Genomic DNA, 18,503 nt, shown 5'->3' with positions numbered 1-18,503 from the left:
CTAGCCATAGTATAAAATTACTCATTGTCCTAGTATAACAGAGCAAAACATTGTGGTTGGATAAAGAAAGATGTACAAAATTTTTCAGGGGTCATTTGGTATGTATGTACAGGGTGCAGCAAATAAACCGATCTGTTTTCTTCAGTGCACTGTTCAGCGACAATTTGTCTGAGGTTAGTGGGGTTTGGTTCGTTGAAAAGACTACACTATGCCATTTTCTGTAGTCACAGGAGAGTGGTCGTCTGAGCAACGTGTGTTTGTCATCAAGTCGTTTAAAAAAAGTAATGATTCAGTCATTGCAACGCAGTGGCAGTTCCGTGCATTCTTCCAATTAGGTTGACATGGAGAGGTTCCGTCTCGTAGCAAAATCATACGATGGGTTACTAACTTTACAAAAATGGCTTCTGCGTTGAAAAAGAAGCTAACTGGACGTCCAAAGTAAGATCGGATACCAGAAAAATAAACATTTGACAGCGTTTGTGATGCTGTGGAAAACAGTCCTTGTAGGACCACACGAAAACAAGCAGCTGCTTTCAACATGTTTGACCGTTTGAATACACAAATTTTGAGGTGATCTTAATAGTTCTAATCCCCACAGATAAATTTCAGTTAATCTATTTAAATCTTTGATTATCCATACATGTAGTTGCGGCGGAACTTCTCCATGACTACCTAATTTAAAGAATGCATGGAATTGCCGCTGAGTTGCAATGACTGAATCATTACTTTAAAAAAATGACTTGACAAACACACTTTGATCACACAACCACTCTTCTATGACTAAAGATAATGACATTGTGTAGGCTTTCCAACGAGACTACCCACACCACCCACAGAGGACCTATCGCTGAACAGTGCAATGAAGATAATAGATCGGGTTTTTGTCACAACGCTGTATTTTCATGCTATGCAGAATCACAAAGCTACTTTACTCATAAAATAAACTTTCAAATTTGATATCCTTGAAACATTACTTGCCATAGTTCCAAGTTGGTTGAGAACAAGCCATGAGCTCATGCTATTTATGGTCATGCACTAATCCCTGCTTTAACATTATTCATGCAAGATTTGTAAAAGAATTGGTTTCATATGGTAATGAAAGGATATTGAGTTTAATTTTCCTGTTTTTCTAGGTTAGTTGGTGCTACTTGATACAGCTGGAGTGGGGGAAAGCGTACCAGTCTTTTATGATGTTGAAAAGACGCTCAAGATGGTCTAAAATATTTTACACATATTTAGCTGCTGGTGAGTTGTCTTTACATTTCTCTACCAAATCTAAAGATATGTCCCTTAGTACAGGTAAAATAATACAAAAACACTCCATATTATAAACAACAAAATTTGTACATTCACAAAGTTTCACCTGTGAGTTACTAATAATATGAGAAATGAAGATCCGATGAGTCCCCAAAATTTTGGGCGTCCTAAGGCCCTTTTTGGGGCCCTTTTTGTTCCGAAGGGCCCTTGTTCCTGAATAATTTTGTTTTTACGTTTAAGGTCGAGTGAGGTGTGGTTTTTGATGGGACGCGTTGCTGAAAGTCAACAGTCCCGGAAGATCAAATAATTTATACCTGTGCCGCTAGGTCAAAAACTACAATGTTTGCAGTGTCTGTAGATCAAAAATCCCCGTAAGTCAAATAATACAGTCCGTGCTAAAAACGTAGTCTATGCCAAAGCGATTGACTTATTGGGAATTTGACCTAATGCAACAGCAGTTTTAATATAACGAAATAATATAAAATAAGTTCAGTTTCGCTGAGTCAACAGTGTCGGAAGGTCAAAAGTATAATCTGTTAAAAACAATGATAGTCCTCTCGACGCATGACTTCAATAATTTCGTGTTTTGTTGTACTTAAAGTTATGCTAAAATTTTGAAAATTGGCAAAGAGCTTCTTGGTTAGTCCTACTCGATGACAATTTTGTTGGAACTTTAAACTATTTACCGATCTAATTAATAAAAATTGATATGTATGGTGAAATAGTTTTAAATCGTGATTTCTAACATGAAAAAGTTAGCATGCAAGATTTTTGTTTGTTTTGGGGTCAGAGATGTTTTGTCTGTGGCAAAGTTGTAGCCAAAAGTGTGATGCGTAAAATATATTTTTTGAATTTTTTACAATCAGTGGTTCAGTAGATAACTTGGGTTGAAGAGGATGGCAAATTTAGCATTTCGCAACGCATGGAAAGAACTACATCGTACGATGTGACTGCTGAGTGGACTTTTAAATTATAGTTCTAAGGACAAGAAAAAGATGAATATACAGATCACCAGTACATTCATATTATTTATAAAACATCTTTCTTTATTACCACCTTACATTTTTCACTTATAAGAATACATCATAAACAGGGTGTTAAAAATAAGCGGGGAGATACTTTACCTAGTAATTCCTTGGGTCAAAATAAACAGAAAATCAAGGATAACATTTTTTCCAAAATCGTTTCGTTAACCAGATATCCACCATTTTGTATTTTTTACATACACATATTTATCTTTGCACTTTTCCAACCGATGTTTATGAAACTTGGTATGTATGTTAAGGTAGGAGAGACCCATGTTATAAAAAAAGATTCATCTCGATTCATCCTAAAATTTAAAAATTTAACACTTAACTACAATATAATATACTTTACTACACCACAATATTTACGTATCACCATAAATCTTTAACAAAATAAAACGTTAACATTTTTAAAATCCAAAGTAAATCAATATAATATTTCTTTTTTGAAAAATATATTTAAAAAAAAGGCGATGGTAAAATAACGACAGGCGAATTTCGATCCGGGTGTTTCAGGTTTGAATCTAGGAGGATTTAACATTAATTAACATTAATGTTTAATCCTCCTAGGTTTGAAATGATTGAGAGGAATATGATAGTTTTGTATATAAAATATGAATTTTTTATGAATTTATCAAAAATTTTTTTTGATATGAATTTTGTCTTAGCCTTTGTGGTCCACCCCCCTTAAGGGATAAAAAAAAGATAATAGCTTAAGACAGTAGATGTTTATGGCTATTATTGATATACCAAGTCTCACTACTTTATCTATATTGTTAAAAAAATATAGCAAATCCAGGACTTTTCAACTATACTGTATAACGCCAACACGAAATTTTTCCGTTGAACTCCTCCGCATTTCTTAGGCAATTTTGATCATTCATGTCTCAAAGAAAGAGCGTGTCACGTACATTAGCAAACCAACCTTACATTTTTAAATCCCTTGGGCTCAGCCCCAGCGGCTCATGATATGAACCCATGTTATGCCTATGAAGAACATATTGATTTTTTTATATTAGGATCAGCCCAATTAATTGCTGTTATGCAATTCAAGGAAATAATGTAGGTTACATTATTAACATGTTACTGATTTGTTTCAAATACTATATTTACTATTTCAATTTGGGTTTGCTGGATAATTTAATCCATTTTACCAAACAATAAAAATTAATGGACAAAGTACTATATTTCATGAGCAATCATTGAAAGGACCGATTGAAGTCCTCATCAACCAAAAGAATGCCTACTAAAGCAAATAAAATTGAGACGAACATGTAATGCACGAAATCAGGTGGTTCTTAAGTATGTGAAAAAATGTATCGCTATTCAAAAACAGACGAAAAACTTGTAAACATATTCTTGACAACGGGTGTAACCATGTAACATGGCTACATTATCAATGACAAACGTGGACAACCTTATACGAGTGTGAGTAAGTACGAAAACAGAGTAAGTCCGAAAACAACTCTTAAAAAACAATAAGCAATAAATTGCAAGAACCGTTGCTTATATCATTGGGTATACACGTATCCACTGACGTGTATACTCAATGCTTATATCGAACTGTTATATGTACATCGTGAGTTGTTCCATTAGTTGTTCCATTTAGTTGTGTCCATTAGTATAATATTTTAGTTGACTCTTTTAAAGTCGGCGGAAATTGTGACTGTTATTACCCTTGAAATAATGTTTGTGTAGTACTTTGCAATCCTACCAATGCTTATATAATCATACGATTACAATTTTCTGGTTAGAATATGTCGCATAGAGCGGTGACTAATGTATCTTTTTGGTTTGCTTGTAAAACAGAATCAACAGAGATTTTCCATCGACTTAAACAATACGATACTCCCAAATTGTTCATTGCAATAACAAAATATCACACAGTTTGATGAATATTTGTGTTTAAACCACATACAGTACACCTTTATTCTATGTATTTTACCTTTTATTTTTCCAAGACTTTATAGAAAATCACGCATTACGTGATCAGTGAAGAAAGGCTGTATCCCATGTGTTTTATAGGTAAAGAAGACAAGGGCGGTCCTAGACATATATTTTGGGGGGGGTCACCGGGGGCCTGGGGGGTATGGAATACCCCCCAAAAAGGAGCGGGGTCCTGGGGTTCCCCCCGGGAAAAATATATAAATAAATAAATATAGGCTATACAGGGTGATCAACTCAAGGAGGCCACCATTGTGATATCGGAAACTGTAAGAATTAGAGAAAACTTAAAATGGAAGACATACCTTTACTTTTTGTGGCAGTTAAAAATATGATTTTAGTTTGTTTTGAAATTCAGCCGCCATTTTCCAAAATGGCGGCCAAATTTGAAATTTCTTATCGAACACCCTATATTTTATCATATTTTCGGACATAATAGGCAATTTTAAAACTTTTTTATCCTTGACATTTTTTCGATAAACCCACTCGTTTAGGAGTTACAGCCTATGAAAAAATGACTTCCGGTGTACATATTACATCATGTAGCTCCTAAACAAGTAAGTTTATAGCAAAATGTGAAGAGTAAAAAAGTCTTACAATTGCATCCACATTCCAAAAAGACCATAAAATTCATTAAAAATATGAATTATATTATTTAAAAAATGGCGGCAAACTTGAAAAGTGGAAAACTTTTCATTTTATAGTCTTTAAAGAATGTAGATGCAATTTTAAGGCTAATTTACTTTTTGCAATTTTGCTCTAAACTTACTCGTTTAGGAGCTACATGATGTAAAATGTACACCGGAAGTAATTTTTCCATAGGCTGTACTCCTAAACGAGTGGGTTTATCGAAAAAGTTGTTTATTGAAAAAGGCTACAAAAGTTGTTAAATTGCATATTCTATCCGATAACATGATAAAAAAACTAAAATCATATTTTTAACTGCCACAAAAAATAAAGGAATGTCCCCCATTTAATGTTTTCTCTATCTCTAATTCTTACCGTTTCCAATTTCCCAATGGTGGTCCTCCTTGAGTTGATCACCCTGTATATATGAATTAGAACGGATGGTGTTTTTGGCCTCTAGGGACCTCAAAACGAAAAATTAAATCTGTCCCGGGTCCAGGTGTTACCATAAGTACTACGGTAATAGCTTATTCCCTATATGGGAAATTCGCCAAAAACCTAATAGTTATATGGAACAATATTACATTCAACCATCTGTTAGTTAAAACAAATTATATGGGACTAAAACAAATCGATGATTACAAAGATTCCTTTAAAAAATAATTTGAACATCCTACTATTTTACTATGCAAATTTAATTAATTTGCCATCCTCATACCTAAGAATTGAATGCATCAATGGTCAGCATTACACATAGTATAAATAAGTCAACTCTAAATATGTCTTTAAATTTGTTTCCAAATGCTGAATTTGTGTCACAAATGCTGAATGTTTACAGCTGTTAAGTTAATTAACTTAATAATGTTAAGCAAATTATATTGTACTAAAAGCTGGCTTAGAAGGTTAGCGTCGGCTGCTAGACTTTTTAAAAATTAAAACTTAATTTCTAAAAAACTGGGACCCTTAATTATAATTATGGCTTTGACATTCCCTAGTTCTCAAAATTATCTTTCTTTCAACACAAAAATAATGAAAGTCCGTCGACTGGTTGATTCAGAATGTGAAAAAACCCCATTTAGTTTTAATAATATATATGATAGTTTGGACAGGTTTCAACCCTTCCGAGGCGTAATTTACACATAAACATAAATTTTTATAAACATAAACATTTACACAGTTTATGTTTAGACTACATAATAACTCATAAAATAGTTCTAAAATTAAATGGATCTTCTTTTACAAACGTATATAATAACCAGAAATTTTCAGATCGTCCTTGCGTGTATTTCATGCCACAAATTTTGACGAAAGGCTTTTTATTACATAAACTATCCCTATTTACAGTGTTGACCAAACAGTTGACAAGAAGCATTAATAGATAAGCTATGTACCAAATATGATAATTTTAGCTCTATTCTAATTATGACAAAACACGAAGTAACTAAAAGCGAGTTTTGTTGGTGTAGTAAGCGTTGCAGGAGGTCTACTTTACACTGAATCGACGTTCACTTTTATTGCTTTTGATCTTCTGGCACTGTTGACTCAGCGAAACTGAACTTGTATTTTACCGTATTTCGTTATATTAAAACTGCTGTTGCATTAGGTCAAATTCCCAATAAGTCAATTGCTTTAACATAGACCACGTTTTTAGCTCGGACTGTACTATTTGACTTACTGGGACTTTTGATCTACAGACACTGCAAACATTGTAGTTTTTGACCTAGCGGCACAGGTATAAATTATTTGATCTTCCGGGACTGTTGACTTTCAGCAACATTCCCTTTTTGATGGTTTTAGTTATTTTAAATCGATTGGGACTAGTTTTAAGTGTATTAAACCACACCATACAGGGTGTTTCGAAATATTATTACTTTTTATGATATTTAACATTTATTCATAAAGTAAAAAAAATTAGTTACCTCCATGCTCTATATAAAAGGGGATTATTGAAAATAATTGTAATTCTTTACTATATAAGAGGGAAGGATCACAAGGAGTTAGAGAAAATATTAAATACCCCCGTCACAGCAAACCTGCAGACTAAGCGAATTTTCATTTGTCCGATTTTCAATTAAATCTAAAATAGCATTGAGTTTAATGAATACTTAGGTTTGCTGCTACAAGGAGGCTAATAAAGTGTGTTTATAGTAAAATATTCATAGCCTAGAATAAAACAAATAAATTTGACAAGTTTTATTAAGACATATCTATAAACAAACAAACAAAATCATTTTACACTATTCTCCTTAAGAATAACAAGGAATTTTAAATTTACAATTTTTGAATTTTATTCATAACTAATACACTTACAAAACACGTTAATATACTAAATTATTTGTTTTCTTTAAGCTCTTTAAAATGCTCTAGAGAAAAATTGGGAAACTTTGTCTTTTGAGGGTCAAAGATTACAAATCTTTACTACATAAAACCCTGTTCCATGGACCGATTATGCCGGTTTCGTTAAAATTAAACCAAATATATATATGTATGTATATAAACACATAAATAATATTTAGAGTGGATGGTGATTTAGGCTTCTGGGGGCATCGAAATGAAAACGTAAATCGGTTTCGGGTCTATGTTTTACCATATGACCTTCGGTAATGGCTTATCACCTATATGGGATGTTCGCTAAAAGGGGATGGATTAAGTTTTACACTATAACATAATAACATAGGTTACTAAGCAAAAATTTTAACTTTTGAGGTGGTGTGAATAATCTTTCAACGTGTTTTATATTCAATCTATTAAGACCAATTTCAAATTGATATGTATTTTTTTAGGTAGTCATTTAAGTTATATTTTTTACATTTATAAGAAATTAAAACAATTTTATTTGTTTAAAACCTTACATTACATATTAAAATGAAGTACTTAAACTAAAGCTATTTTTCTACAATTTCCGTAGCATCTCTCTTTACAATTCATCATCAGAATAATTATTCTCACACGACTCATTAACAATTTTATTAATCTTAGCAACTTGTCCATCTTTACTGATTTTGCCCAAGTTGGTGTTCAAGCAGGATTCCCCTTTACAAACCTATTTTATTTTCTCATCTCTAGACCTTTCTTATCCAAGACTTCTTCCAGTTCTCTCCTATTTGTCTCCTGAAATGAACTATTTATAAATACGTGACTCGTGATTTTTATTTCTCCACATCTACATACTTCCTCTTCCAACAGGTGAAATCTCCACAAATTCGCCTTGATATTTTCCATGTCCTGTGACAAACTGCGTTTCATAATGGCCCATCTCCTATTCTTGTTCCAGTCTCTTTCTGATGTTAGGTATATATCCTAAAGTTTACCTTTAAAACGTTAACATAGTATTCGGTTATCAACGACAATAGTATTATTTGTATTTCGTTCGCGTCTACCAGTTAAAGTTCGTCGACCTCCTCTTATTGACCGTCCTCCTGGTCGACATCTTATAGTCTCCATTATGTCGAACGTTTTTTTGGTTATGTTTTGATTTTGTGCAAATAAAAACTGGTTTAAAACAGTGAAACATCAATTCAACTAATCTAATAAATCCTCATAGCACATGTCTCGAATTTTTATAACCAGATGTTTTCAAATATTAGTGTTAATTTCAAAATATTCATATGTTTAAATGTAAACAAACCTTTTCTCCCTAAGAACAGCATGGGAACTTTGAAGGCCACTGGGGCTTTTTTTGTTTGATGGCAAAACTACATGCTAAGACCTTTCTAACGACACCTTGGACATGGTGATCGGTAGCACCCCCCCTCTTAAACAATTGAACAAAAATATGCCTAGCATATTAAATATAGATTATTATTATTGGATCTAAGTAAAAATATGTCATAAAAGTTTAAAATAAACAAAGAGGATTTCGTTTTCCTAAAACAATAAACATAAGGTATTTACCATCAGATTTCTTCCTTCCCCATATAAAAAAATAACAAGAATTGTATTAATACATTAATGTATAAAAAGGTACTAGTATATTTATAAAAAGTACATCTTAATCCAGTGTCAAGTAAATTCTATTAATATGACAAAGTAGTGGTACATAATAATTTTATCTGGTCGTTTAGTTTTATTTGGTTTTCTTTATTTACAAACTTAAAAAACTTGGTGACCTCATCCATAGTTGTTGTTGTGATTGGCTGCAGTTGGGGAGCGATCTTGTTCAATCCACAATGAATATTGTCTCCTTGTTAGGTAGCTGCAGTTGTATCTTTACAGTCTCTTGGGATTGGGTGCTAGCTTTCTGTTCACTGCCCTTGGGTAAAGGAATTTGTCACCGCAACTTTTCCTTTGCTTGGAATATGAAGACCCTCATGTTCTACAAATCAACCAGGATACAATGATGTTTTGCTCTCTTGCATACCAACAAATCTTGGCTGCAGACTTCATCTGTTCTCCACCTCTTAGGACAAATTTGGAAAACCGATGTAGCCTTCTATGTTGAGTCCAAGCCGTATCGACAGTTCCTCCTCTATTTAAACACTCAGTCATCTCCTTCGCAGTGGACTATTGGTAAGCATTTTCTAGCCATAAGCTGAAACAATACAAAAACCGTTAGCTCTTTATACATAGGTATCGAAAGGCTGGATAACAGCCACATAATGCAGATTTTAAACTACGACTAAAACTATAGAATGACTGCTACCGCGTAATGTTGCCTGGCTGCCTGTCATCGCCCGAGACTGGTCCCAGCAACTTGAAGACGACTCCGCTACTCACGGGACAACACCCACATTGGGGCAGTTGTCATACGACGATTATTAGGTACTGAAGAACGACTGCTACCGCGAAATGTTGCCTGGCTGCCTGTCATCGCCCGAGACTGGTCCCAGCAACTTGAAGACGACTCTGCTACACACGGGACAACACCCACATTGGGGCAGTTGTCATACGACGATTATTAGGTACTGAAGAACGACTGCTGCCGCGCAATGTTGCCTGGCTGCCTGTCATCGCCCGAGACTGGTCCCAGCAACTTGAAGACGACTCTGCTACTCACGGGACAACACCCACATTGGGGCAGTTGTCATACGACGATTATTAGGTACTGAAGAACGACTGCTGCCGCGCAATGTTGCCTGGCTGCCTGTCATCGCCCGAGACTGGTCCCAGCAACTTGAAGACGACTCTGCTACTCACGGGACAACACCCACATTGGGGCAGTTGTCATACGACGATTATTAGGTACTGAAGAACGACTGCTGCCGCGCAATGTTGCCTGGCTGCCTGTCATCGCCCGAGACTGGTCCCAGCAACTTGAAGACGACTCTGCTACACACGGGACAACACCCACATTGGGGCAGTTGTCATACGACGATTATTAGGTACTGAAGAACGACTGCTGCCGCGCAATGTTGCCTGGCTGCCTGTCATCGCCCGAGACTGGTCCCAGCAACTTGAAGACGACTCTGCTACTCACGGGACAACACCCACATTGGGGCAGTTGTCATACGACGATTATTAGGTACTGAAGAACGACTGCTGCCGCGTAATGTTGCCTGGCTGCCTGTCATCGCCCGAGACTGGTCCCAGCAACTTGAAGACGACTCTGCTACTCACGGGACAACACCCACATTGGGGCAGTTGTCATACGACGATTATTAGGTACTGAAGAACGACTGCTGCCGCGCAATGTTGCCTGGCTGCCTGTCATCGCCCGAGACTGGTCCCAGCAACTTGAAGACGACTCTGCTACACACGGGACAACACCCACATTGGGGCAGTTGTCATACGACGATTATTAGGTACTGAAGAACGACTGCTACCGCGCAATGTTGCCTGGCTGCCTGTCATCGCCCGAGACTGGTCCCAGCAACTTGAAGACGACTCTGCTACACACGGGACAACACCCACATTGGGGCAGTTGTCATACGACGATTATTAGGTACTGAAGAACGACTGCTGCCGCGCAATGTTGCCTGGCTGCCTGTCATCGCCCGAGACTGGTCCCAGCAACTTGAAGACGACTCTGCTACACACGGGACAACACCCACATTGGGGCAGTTGTCATACGACGATTATTAGGTACTGAAGAACGACTGCTGCCGCGCAATGTTGCCTGGCTGCCTGTCATCGCCCGAGACTGGTCCCAGCAACTTGAAGACGACTCTGCTACACACGGGACAACACCCACATTGGGGCAGTTGTCATACGACGATTATTATGATGTTCTGCTCTATGATCAGGGGCTTACAACTAAAATGTTATTCGAAAAACTATGATTTAAAATACAGCAAGGAGGTACTTATCTTTTGTTTCCCAGGTCTTTTCGTTCGATATTAACAATCCTCCTGAGCAGCAATAGTGGGATCTTGCAAGAGTTGGGACCAGCTCGATGAATAGTGTGGTTGTAGGGCTATCAGCTGAGGTCTCCTAAATTGTCCTTTAGCAGTCCAATAGTAGTCTAAACATAAAAATATTGTTGCAATGTTTTAAACGATATTAAATTTAGCACCTTAAACAATTAGAAGTATGCATGGTATTAATTGATGAACATAAATTACGAGCAAAAAGATTTTGTACAAACATATTTAGCAAAGAATCAATTTTTCAATCTTTTAAATTTTACAATAAATTAATGTAACGATTATTTAAAAGTTTTACACCAAATTAAATAAAACTACAACAACACGAACATATTTAAATGGTAAACTTACACACATTATACTGCTGAATAAATACAAACTTACCCAAGGCCTGACTTGGTGTTTCGCATCCGTGGCAGGTTACCAGATTGTGCAGGAGGCTGTTTCTGAGTCAAGGTTTCTGATTTCAGCTAACTTTGTCCATGTATGTGAAGTTTGCTCAGCCCCTTCTGTATACCTTCTTTTGGATGATTGCTTACGCTTACAGTTGACAATTTTATTTTTCATGTATGAATTTTTGTTCTTCCTTTACTTTGGGTTAAGTGTATTGTAATAAAAAATATATGTTTCTATGGACACGCATATTAAGTTAGTTTTATCAATGGTTTTATTAATACTTGGACTTGTGTTGGATTGAACACATTGCTGTATAAGCATTATGAATAATTTTATCTTGCCTATTGTCCTTTAAGTTTCAATATTCAATTTCTAAATCAACAAACAGTGTTATAATTTGTTCAACACATCAATTAATTGTTGATTTATCTATCCTGCATCACTTCAAACCGACTTCCAGTGTTATGTGTTGTGTTCTTGTGTTTCAGATTTACTTTGGACACTTCCGTGAAATTCAATATAAATCGATCAGCTGTCACCAGTTAGACAAAATAACCATCTATTGTCGAAATAATAATTACCTACCTGTAATCTGTAGGGGCTTAAGAGAGGCTGCATGTTACAATGGGTTGACCTCTCGGTTTAAGTGATCTCAAAAGAAAAGTGAAGTGTAAAGTTAATGTAAAAGAATGAAAACTGCATTTTGTTAGCACAACCTATCAGCAACTCAATCAAAACACGAAAGTATTGTTTCTAAAACCAGCAACTGAACTAGGTATGCTAATTTTCCCAAACATGGCAATTAATGCCCATCTCATATCTATCTATAAAAGTTCAATACCGCTATAACCCTTATACATGTTATTAAATTATTATGGTCGGATAAAAACCCAAAGATTTACCGAATACATTCTTCTTTGGCTGTCAGTTTCTGTAGGAACGAAACATTATGGCTATTCATTAAACTAGTGGCTTGTTCTAGTAATTATTTTGTACAAATTATTAGTCTCATGGGTTACACTACTTATTACTTTATTACGGGTTACCCTAATTATCGTTTCACATTTTTGTATATTCCCCTATAATAATAGTTATTACATAACTGCATAATGCATTTTGATGTCTGCTCTGTTAAAATTAAAATTCCAAAGGACTGTTAATGCGGTGTGTTTATAATAAAAACTTTCTAATCATAATACAACTAAGGAACTTTTTCAATAATAATCTTCATTACTTATTAATTAAATGCATATCAATTTCTTTGAATATAGGCACAAATTCACTTAAAACACATGGAGATATTTTAGCTTAAAAACAAAATAATTTAGTATATTAACGTGTAAATTGTAAATTAAAAATTCCCATGTTATTCTTATGTAGAATAGTGAAAAATGATTTTGTTTGTTTGTTAATAGATATATTTTGATCAAACTTGTCAAATTTATTTGCTTTATACTAGGCTATTAATATTTTACCATAAACACACTTTATTAGCCTCCTTGTAGCAGCAAACCTAGGTAATCATTAAACACAACGCTATTTTAGATTTAATTGAAAATCAAGTAAGTAAAACGGAAATTCGCGAGGTCTGCAGGTTTTCTGTGACGGGGGTATTTAATATTTTCTCTTACTCCTTATAATCATTTCCCCTTACGTAGTAAAGAATTACAATCATTTTCATTAATCCCCTTTTATATAGAGCATGGAGGTAACTAATTTTATTACTTTATGAATAAATGTTTAAATATCATAAAAAGTAATAATATTTCCAGGGCCGGATTTCCCAATAGGCCCGGTAGGCCCGGGCCTATGGGCGCAAGGTCCCAGAGGGCGCACGCCCGAGAGGATTTTTTTTATATCTAAAAATGAAAATAAATTGTCTTAGTTGATAAAAAAAACTGCCTGTTTAAGCGTTGTGATTCTGAGGTTCATAAGAAGAAACAATTGTTAGGAAACTTAAACTATTTTCAGAACTACGCATCAATTTCGTTACAAAATTGGTAGCGAACACCGGTTATACGGGAGTAGGCTGTAGGGATGTTGACGTTGACGAGCGCGCTAGCAGTACGCATCGTATTGCCACTGCACTGCCACTATGCTGGCTCGGGCTCGGTACTATCTGATCAGAGTGATTAGGGGCGCATGCATGGTAGACATTGTTACCACCCTCACTTCACAAAACAAAATTTATTAACTAATAAAAATATATAATACGTTGTGTTGAATATCAAAACAACGATGAATTTACAAAAAAAATATTGATTTCAGTTTGCATTCGATTTTAGAAAAATTCAATACCCTCCAAAGCACCATTAATGCTGTAATTTTCTCCTCAGACCTAAGGATCGGTATGGTTGGACGGAATATTGCTCTGTTTTGCTTTGGAAATATAACCTAGATCATTGAATAGTCAAAGCCTAGATGCAGTCACAACCATAGATTAAATATAACTCACTCAAGTCGACTTCTTATGACATTGTTTATTCAAAATTTGTCAATGTCTAGTTTATGTTGGTGACACTTGACGTTAGTTATACGTAATTTTGTTTCTATTATTTTAGGGTTAGTTCTATGATGTGGGTTTTAATTTCTTGTAATATAAACAGGAGACGACCTATTTTTAATGATTAGATTGTTTTATTTTGGATAAACTAGGTTTAAACATAGATAAAACATACTCCTTAAATAAAAAGAATTGCTTTCAGCTAGGCTAATCCAAAACGATGACAAACCTACTAAAGGAGTATGTTTAATCTATGGTATCACGTACTGTATGGAGTTCATGTTTTAAAACCTTAATTGGAATCAAAAGGCCATGTTTTTTTGCATGAATGCTCGATGAGTTGAGTTGTTTGGTTTCAGTCCCACGGCCACAAACGTGAGCATTTAGTAAAGGCATAAATTTGCTAAAAGTGTTTCAAGACGACATTTTGTTAATGCTAAACAAGTCAATTCTTAAAAAAACTTGCAATGCAACGATTCCGACGAAGAGTGGTATTCAAGAAATTAACTTAAGCCTATGGGCGTGATATAGTTTTTAATAAAGGTTTGAAGGAAAGTAACTGTGACCAGACTAGGGGCGGAAAATTGTTTTGGGCCTAGGGGCGCAAAAATGATAAATCCGGCCCTGAATATTTCGAAACACCCTGTATGGTGTGGTTTAATACACTTAAAACTACTCCCAATCGATTTAAAATAACTAAAACCATCGAAAACCATACCTCACACGACCTTAAACGTAAAAACAAAATTATTCAGGAACAAGGGCCCTTCGGAACAAAAAGGGCTCCAAGAAGAGCCTTAGGACGCCCAAAATTTTGGGGACTCATCGGATCTTCATTTCTCATATTATTAGTAACTCACAGGTGAAATTTCACAAATGTACAAATTTTGTTGTTTATAAACCCCTATTTTACCTGTACTACCTATGATGAATGGTTTTGGTCTACCTAGTACCTATGATGTATGGTTTGGTGTGATTTAGTTTTCTTCTTTATTAGGTAGATAAAAAATTTGGCCTAGCCATGAGGGAAAGCTGTGATTTTCTCAAAAATTTTCTATTTTACCATTAGTTTAAAATTGGTAGATTTGAGCGAATTTCCCATAATAGGTAACTTAATAAGCTAATACCTTAAGCCTCATGGTAAGACCTAGCCTGAGATTAATTTTCCTTTTCTTTTTGAGGTACCCAGAAGCCAAAAACGCCATGTGTTCAAATGTATATTTATTTGTGTCAGTTAGTGGGATTTTTTAAGTAAAAATAATCAGATTTTGATTAAATTTGGTACAAACAAGTAAACCCACATTTATTCAAATGAGTTTGCGATCCAACATGATCAGACTTTGGGAAAAGGGATTTTACCCATTTTTGACCCTCAAAATATAAAACTTTGTAATTTGTTTCCAAGCCTTCTTTGGATCTTTGAATTTGTAGAACTTTCAAATTCAAATGATTCAGTAAATTGAAGCTTTTTAGGTTAAATAAATAAGGATGAAACTTAAAACAACTGTAAATTTAAAATTGTTATGTTATTCTTGTGTAGCATAAGTAATTTGTTGTAGTTAGCTCATTTATGGGTATATTTTCATCTAATTTGGCACATTATTTCCTTTTATACCGAGCTATTGGCATTTTACTAAAAAATTACCATCCCCCCAGCAGCAAAGCATAAGTAGGCCTATGTATTAAAGCGAATGTTATTTAAATATGAAATAAATCTAACAATTGTAAGGACAAATTTGATGAAAATCAGATCAGGTAAATGGAAATTGGCTTGGTCTGCAGGTTTGCTGCGGCGGGGGTATTTGTTATCGGAGAGTAAAACAAATCAAATTTTTCTATGCCTTTAGTAAAGAAAATTCTACGATACAGGGAAAGTTATTGGTGTCAAAGAGATCCATCTTGAGATCCATAATTCCTTGAATATACGATTGAATTCCAACCATTGGTTACCCCATTGTTAACCATTGGTGGTCCAACCATATTGTTTTGTAGCGGTAATCGGCAATTGGTGGGATTAGAGCCTGCGACTTCAGGACATAAGTCCTGTGCTATAACTACCAGACCCAAGAATTAATCCCTAGCACTCTGTTCAAATAATTACTGTGGTCAATAGTAACAAACATTTACAATTACAATATAAGATCAAATTTTAAACAAATTGGTGTTTTCCAACAGTGTGTGCAGGAGCTAACGAACAACCTCAGGAATCTTCGTCACTGGCAGGTGAAATCGTAGAATTTCTGGATGAAAGTACGACGTCCCGGACACAACTGGAGGACTTCATTGGTCGTCGTGCGTCCATGCTAGCCTCTCCGTCTTCACCAGTGTCGCCCGCCTACTGTCGTCTGTTGGCGTACGAGATGCTGTTCTTGTGGAATGCCCTACCCAGCACACAGTACAATTGTGTCATTAGTAGAGGTCAGTGCATTTACACTTTATAGTTTAATATATGGATTCCACTATAAACTGTAGGTCCCTTAGTTGCCATTAATGTATAGGCAATTAACATCTGTGTCTAAGGAACATGTCGGCCATAGTCACTAACAAGACTACAAGACTACGCACTCATTCTACACTCCTTAAATGGGGGTTAAAATACACACCTAGTGGCGTCTTCGTCTTAAAATTGATTGAGTGGTTTACACTTTATATCGTCATCTTCATGATAGATTTGGTAGTTCGTAGTCAGTAAGGAAAGGCTCCTGCAATTTTGGTAGCGGAGGACCCTTGGTTGAGTGTAAAAATAATTATAAATTTGGAGATGGTAGAGTTTATAAACATTTCACATTTCAATTTTCAAGGCACAATTTGCGCTGTACAAGTGCAGGCCGTCCAGTTTTTTAGCAGTCCATGGAAGAAACTGTAAACTTAGAATAATTACCAAAAGTCTATGACAGAGGGACCATCAAAGTGTCAGCATTCTGTTGGTTCTCTTGTGTAGTTTGATTAACACAATTGCAGGTACTATCTTGGGCAGTAAAGAATCACTATCACGGAAGACGATACAAGAGCAATATAAGGCCATTTGAAGTCATTAAAATACATTTTATATTAATCATAATCATAATCATAATAATCATAATATTGTTTTATTTCTTATGCAATTTTACTCTATTTCAAGGCGGAATAATGAATCGTAAATTTATATTTTTGGGTTAATTTTATAATAATTTATTTTGGTTTGAGTTGGCAAAATTATATTCCAATTCCTACGTAGCAAACACACACTCTACTAAACAAACTTCAAGTGTCCATTCTTCTTTGTTACTTAACAAAGTATTTCTATAAAAAGTGGCTTTTTCCTGTTCCATAAAAACGGCACAATGATATTAGTTTATTACCCAATACGTTCTTAAGTTATTCATAAAAAAAAACTGTGTTGGTTTTTATAATCTCGACTGTCATAAAATCAATAAATCTTTTTGAAAAGGTATTATCAATATTTTGACCAGTTTTTAGACTATTAAAATTGCTTGGACTGATAAAAATCCAAGGATTAAGATGGGCTAAAATTAAATATCAAATCAGCAGTATGATTACGGTGATTACTTATGTTATATTTAAGAAATAATTGTAAAGACTTCAGCAAAACTAATATGTATTGCTACAAATTCAACTAATATTAAATTCAACATACACAACAACTTCATCGCTCTGTGTCATGTCTAATCTGCATGTTGACAAAACAAATGTTTATCCAAAGTTGGTTGCTCAAAAATGTGATATTGGCAGTTAATTTAATATTTTACTTTACTAAATAAAACTGATTTGGATACTCTATTGTTCCAAATTTATACCGTCTTATTTTTTGTCTATTAATTTTATCTCACTTCTACACTGAAAAACTCTGTTTGGATTAAAATTTTGCGACAGTTGGAATATTTTCCAGTAGTATGTGCTTGGTTTAACCCTTAGAATGCCAGGCGAGAAATAAAAGTAACGCTCAAAAAATGCCGATGATTTTTCCCGAAGGTCGCGCTAAAAATGCCGAGCGCGATCTGGCGATTTTTAGATTAAAATTTCGTAAAAATCGAATTTTCGATATTTCGACCAACGAAAATCGATGTATCGCATCTAGTAACTTTCGACTCAATGGTAATATATGGGTTAAAAGAATCCGAGTATCCATTCGGTTGTAATGACAACTGTTCGATCATTACGAAACGTCCGGTCAGCCGGACGTTGGCACTTTTGGCTCGTTCTAAAACGTCCGGTCGGCCGGACGTCGGCACTTTTGGCTCGTTTTAAAAACGTCCGGTTCCCCGGACGTTGGCACTCAAAGGGTTAATTTTGCTAATTCAAAATTAAATACTTGATTGTCAATATAAAGCATACTTATGATCAAAATAATATGCAGAGTATTAAACAAATAGAATTAAACACAAAAATAAAATGGTGACTCTGAATTTAAAAAAATACTAAAAATAGCTTCCAAAAAGTATTTATTTA

General features: G+C 35.0%; 1 protein-coding gene across 3 annotated transcripts in view; it reads left to right on the top strand.

Annotated features, from left to right (window-relative positions):
• LOC129001772 (tetratricopeptide repeat protein 39C-like) overlaps nucleotides 1-18,503 on the top strand; it is a 43,530-nt gene that overhangs the window by 10,570 nt on the left and 14,457 nt on the right. For all 3 annotated transcript variants that reach the window (XM_054429210.1, XM_054429211.1, XM_054429212.1), the window contains 2 exons: nucleotides 1,134-1,245; nucleotides 16,230-16,472. In XM_054429210.1, the coding sequence (XP_054285185.1) occupies nucleotides 1,134-1,245; nucleotides 16,230-16,472 (355 nt within the window). The remainder of the gene's footprint in view (nucleotides 1-1,133; nucleotides 1,246-16,229; nucleotides 16,473-18,503) is intronic.

The sequence above is a fragment of the Macrosteles quadrilineatus genome, unplaced genomic scaffold (assembly GCF_028750875.1).
Source record: "Macrosteles quadrilineatus isolate MER2022 unplaced genomic scaffold, UCM_ALF_1.0 Scaffold_8__2_contigs__length_117827958, whole genome shotgun sequence".
Classification (NCBI taxonomy): Eukaryota; Metazoa; Arthropoda; class Insecta; order Hemiptera; family Cicadellidae; genus Macrosteles; species Macrosteles quadrilineatus.
Note: the sequence above shows the minus strand (reverse complement) of the source record. Positions and strands in the feature narration are given on the sequence as shown.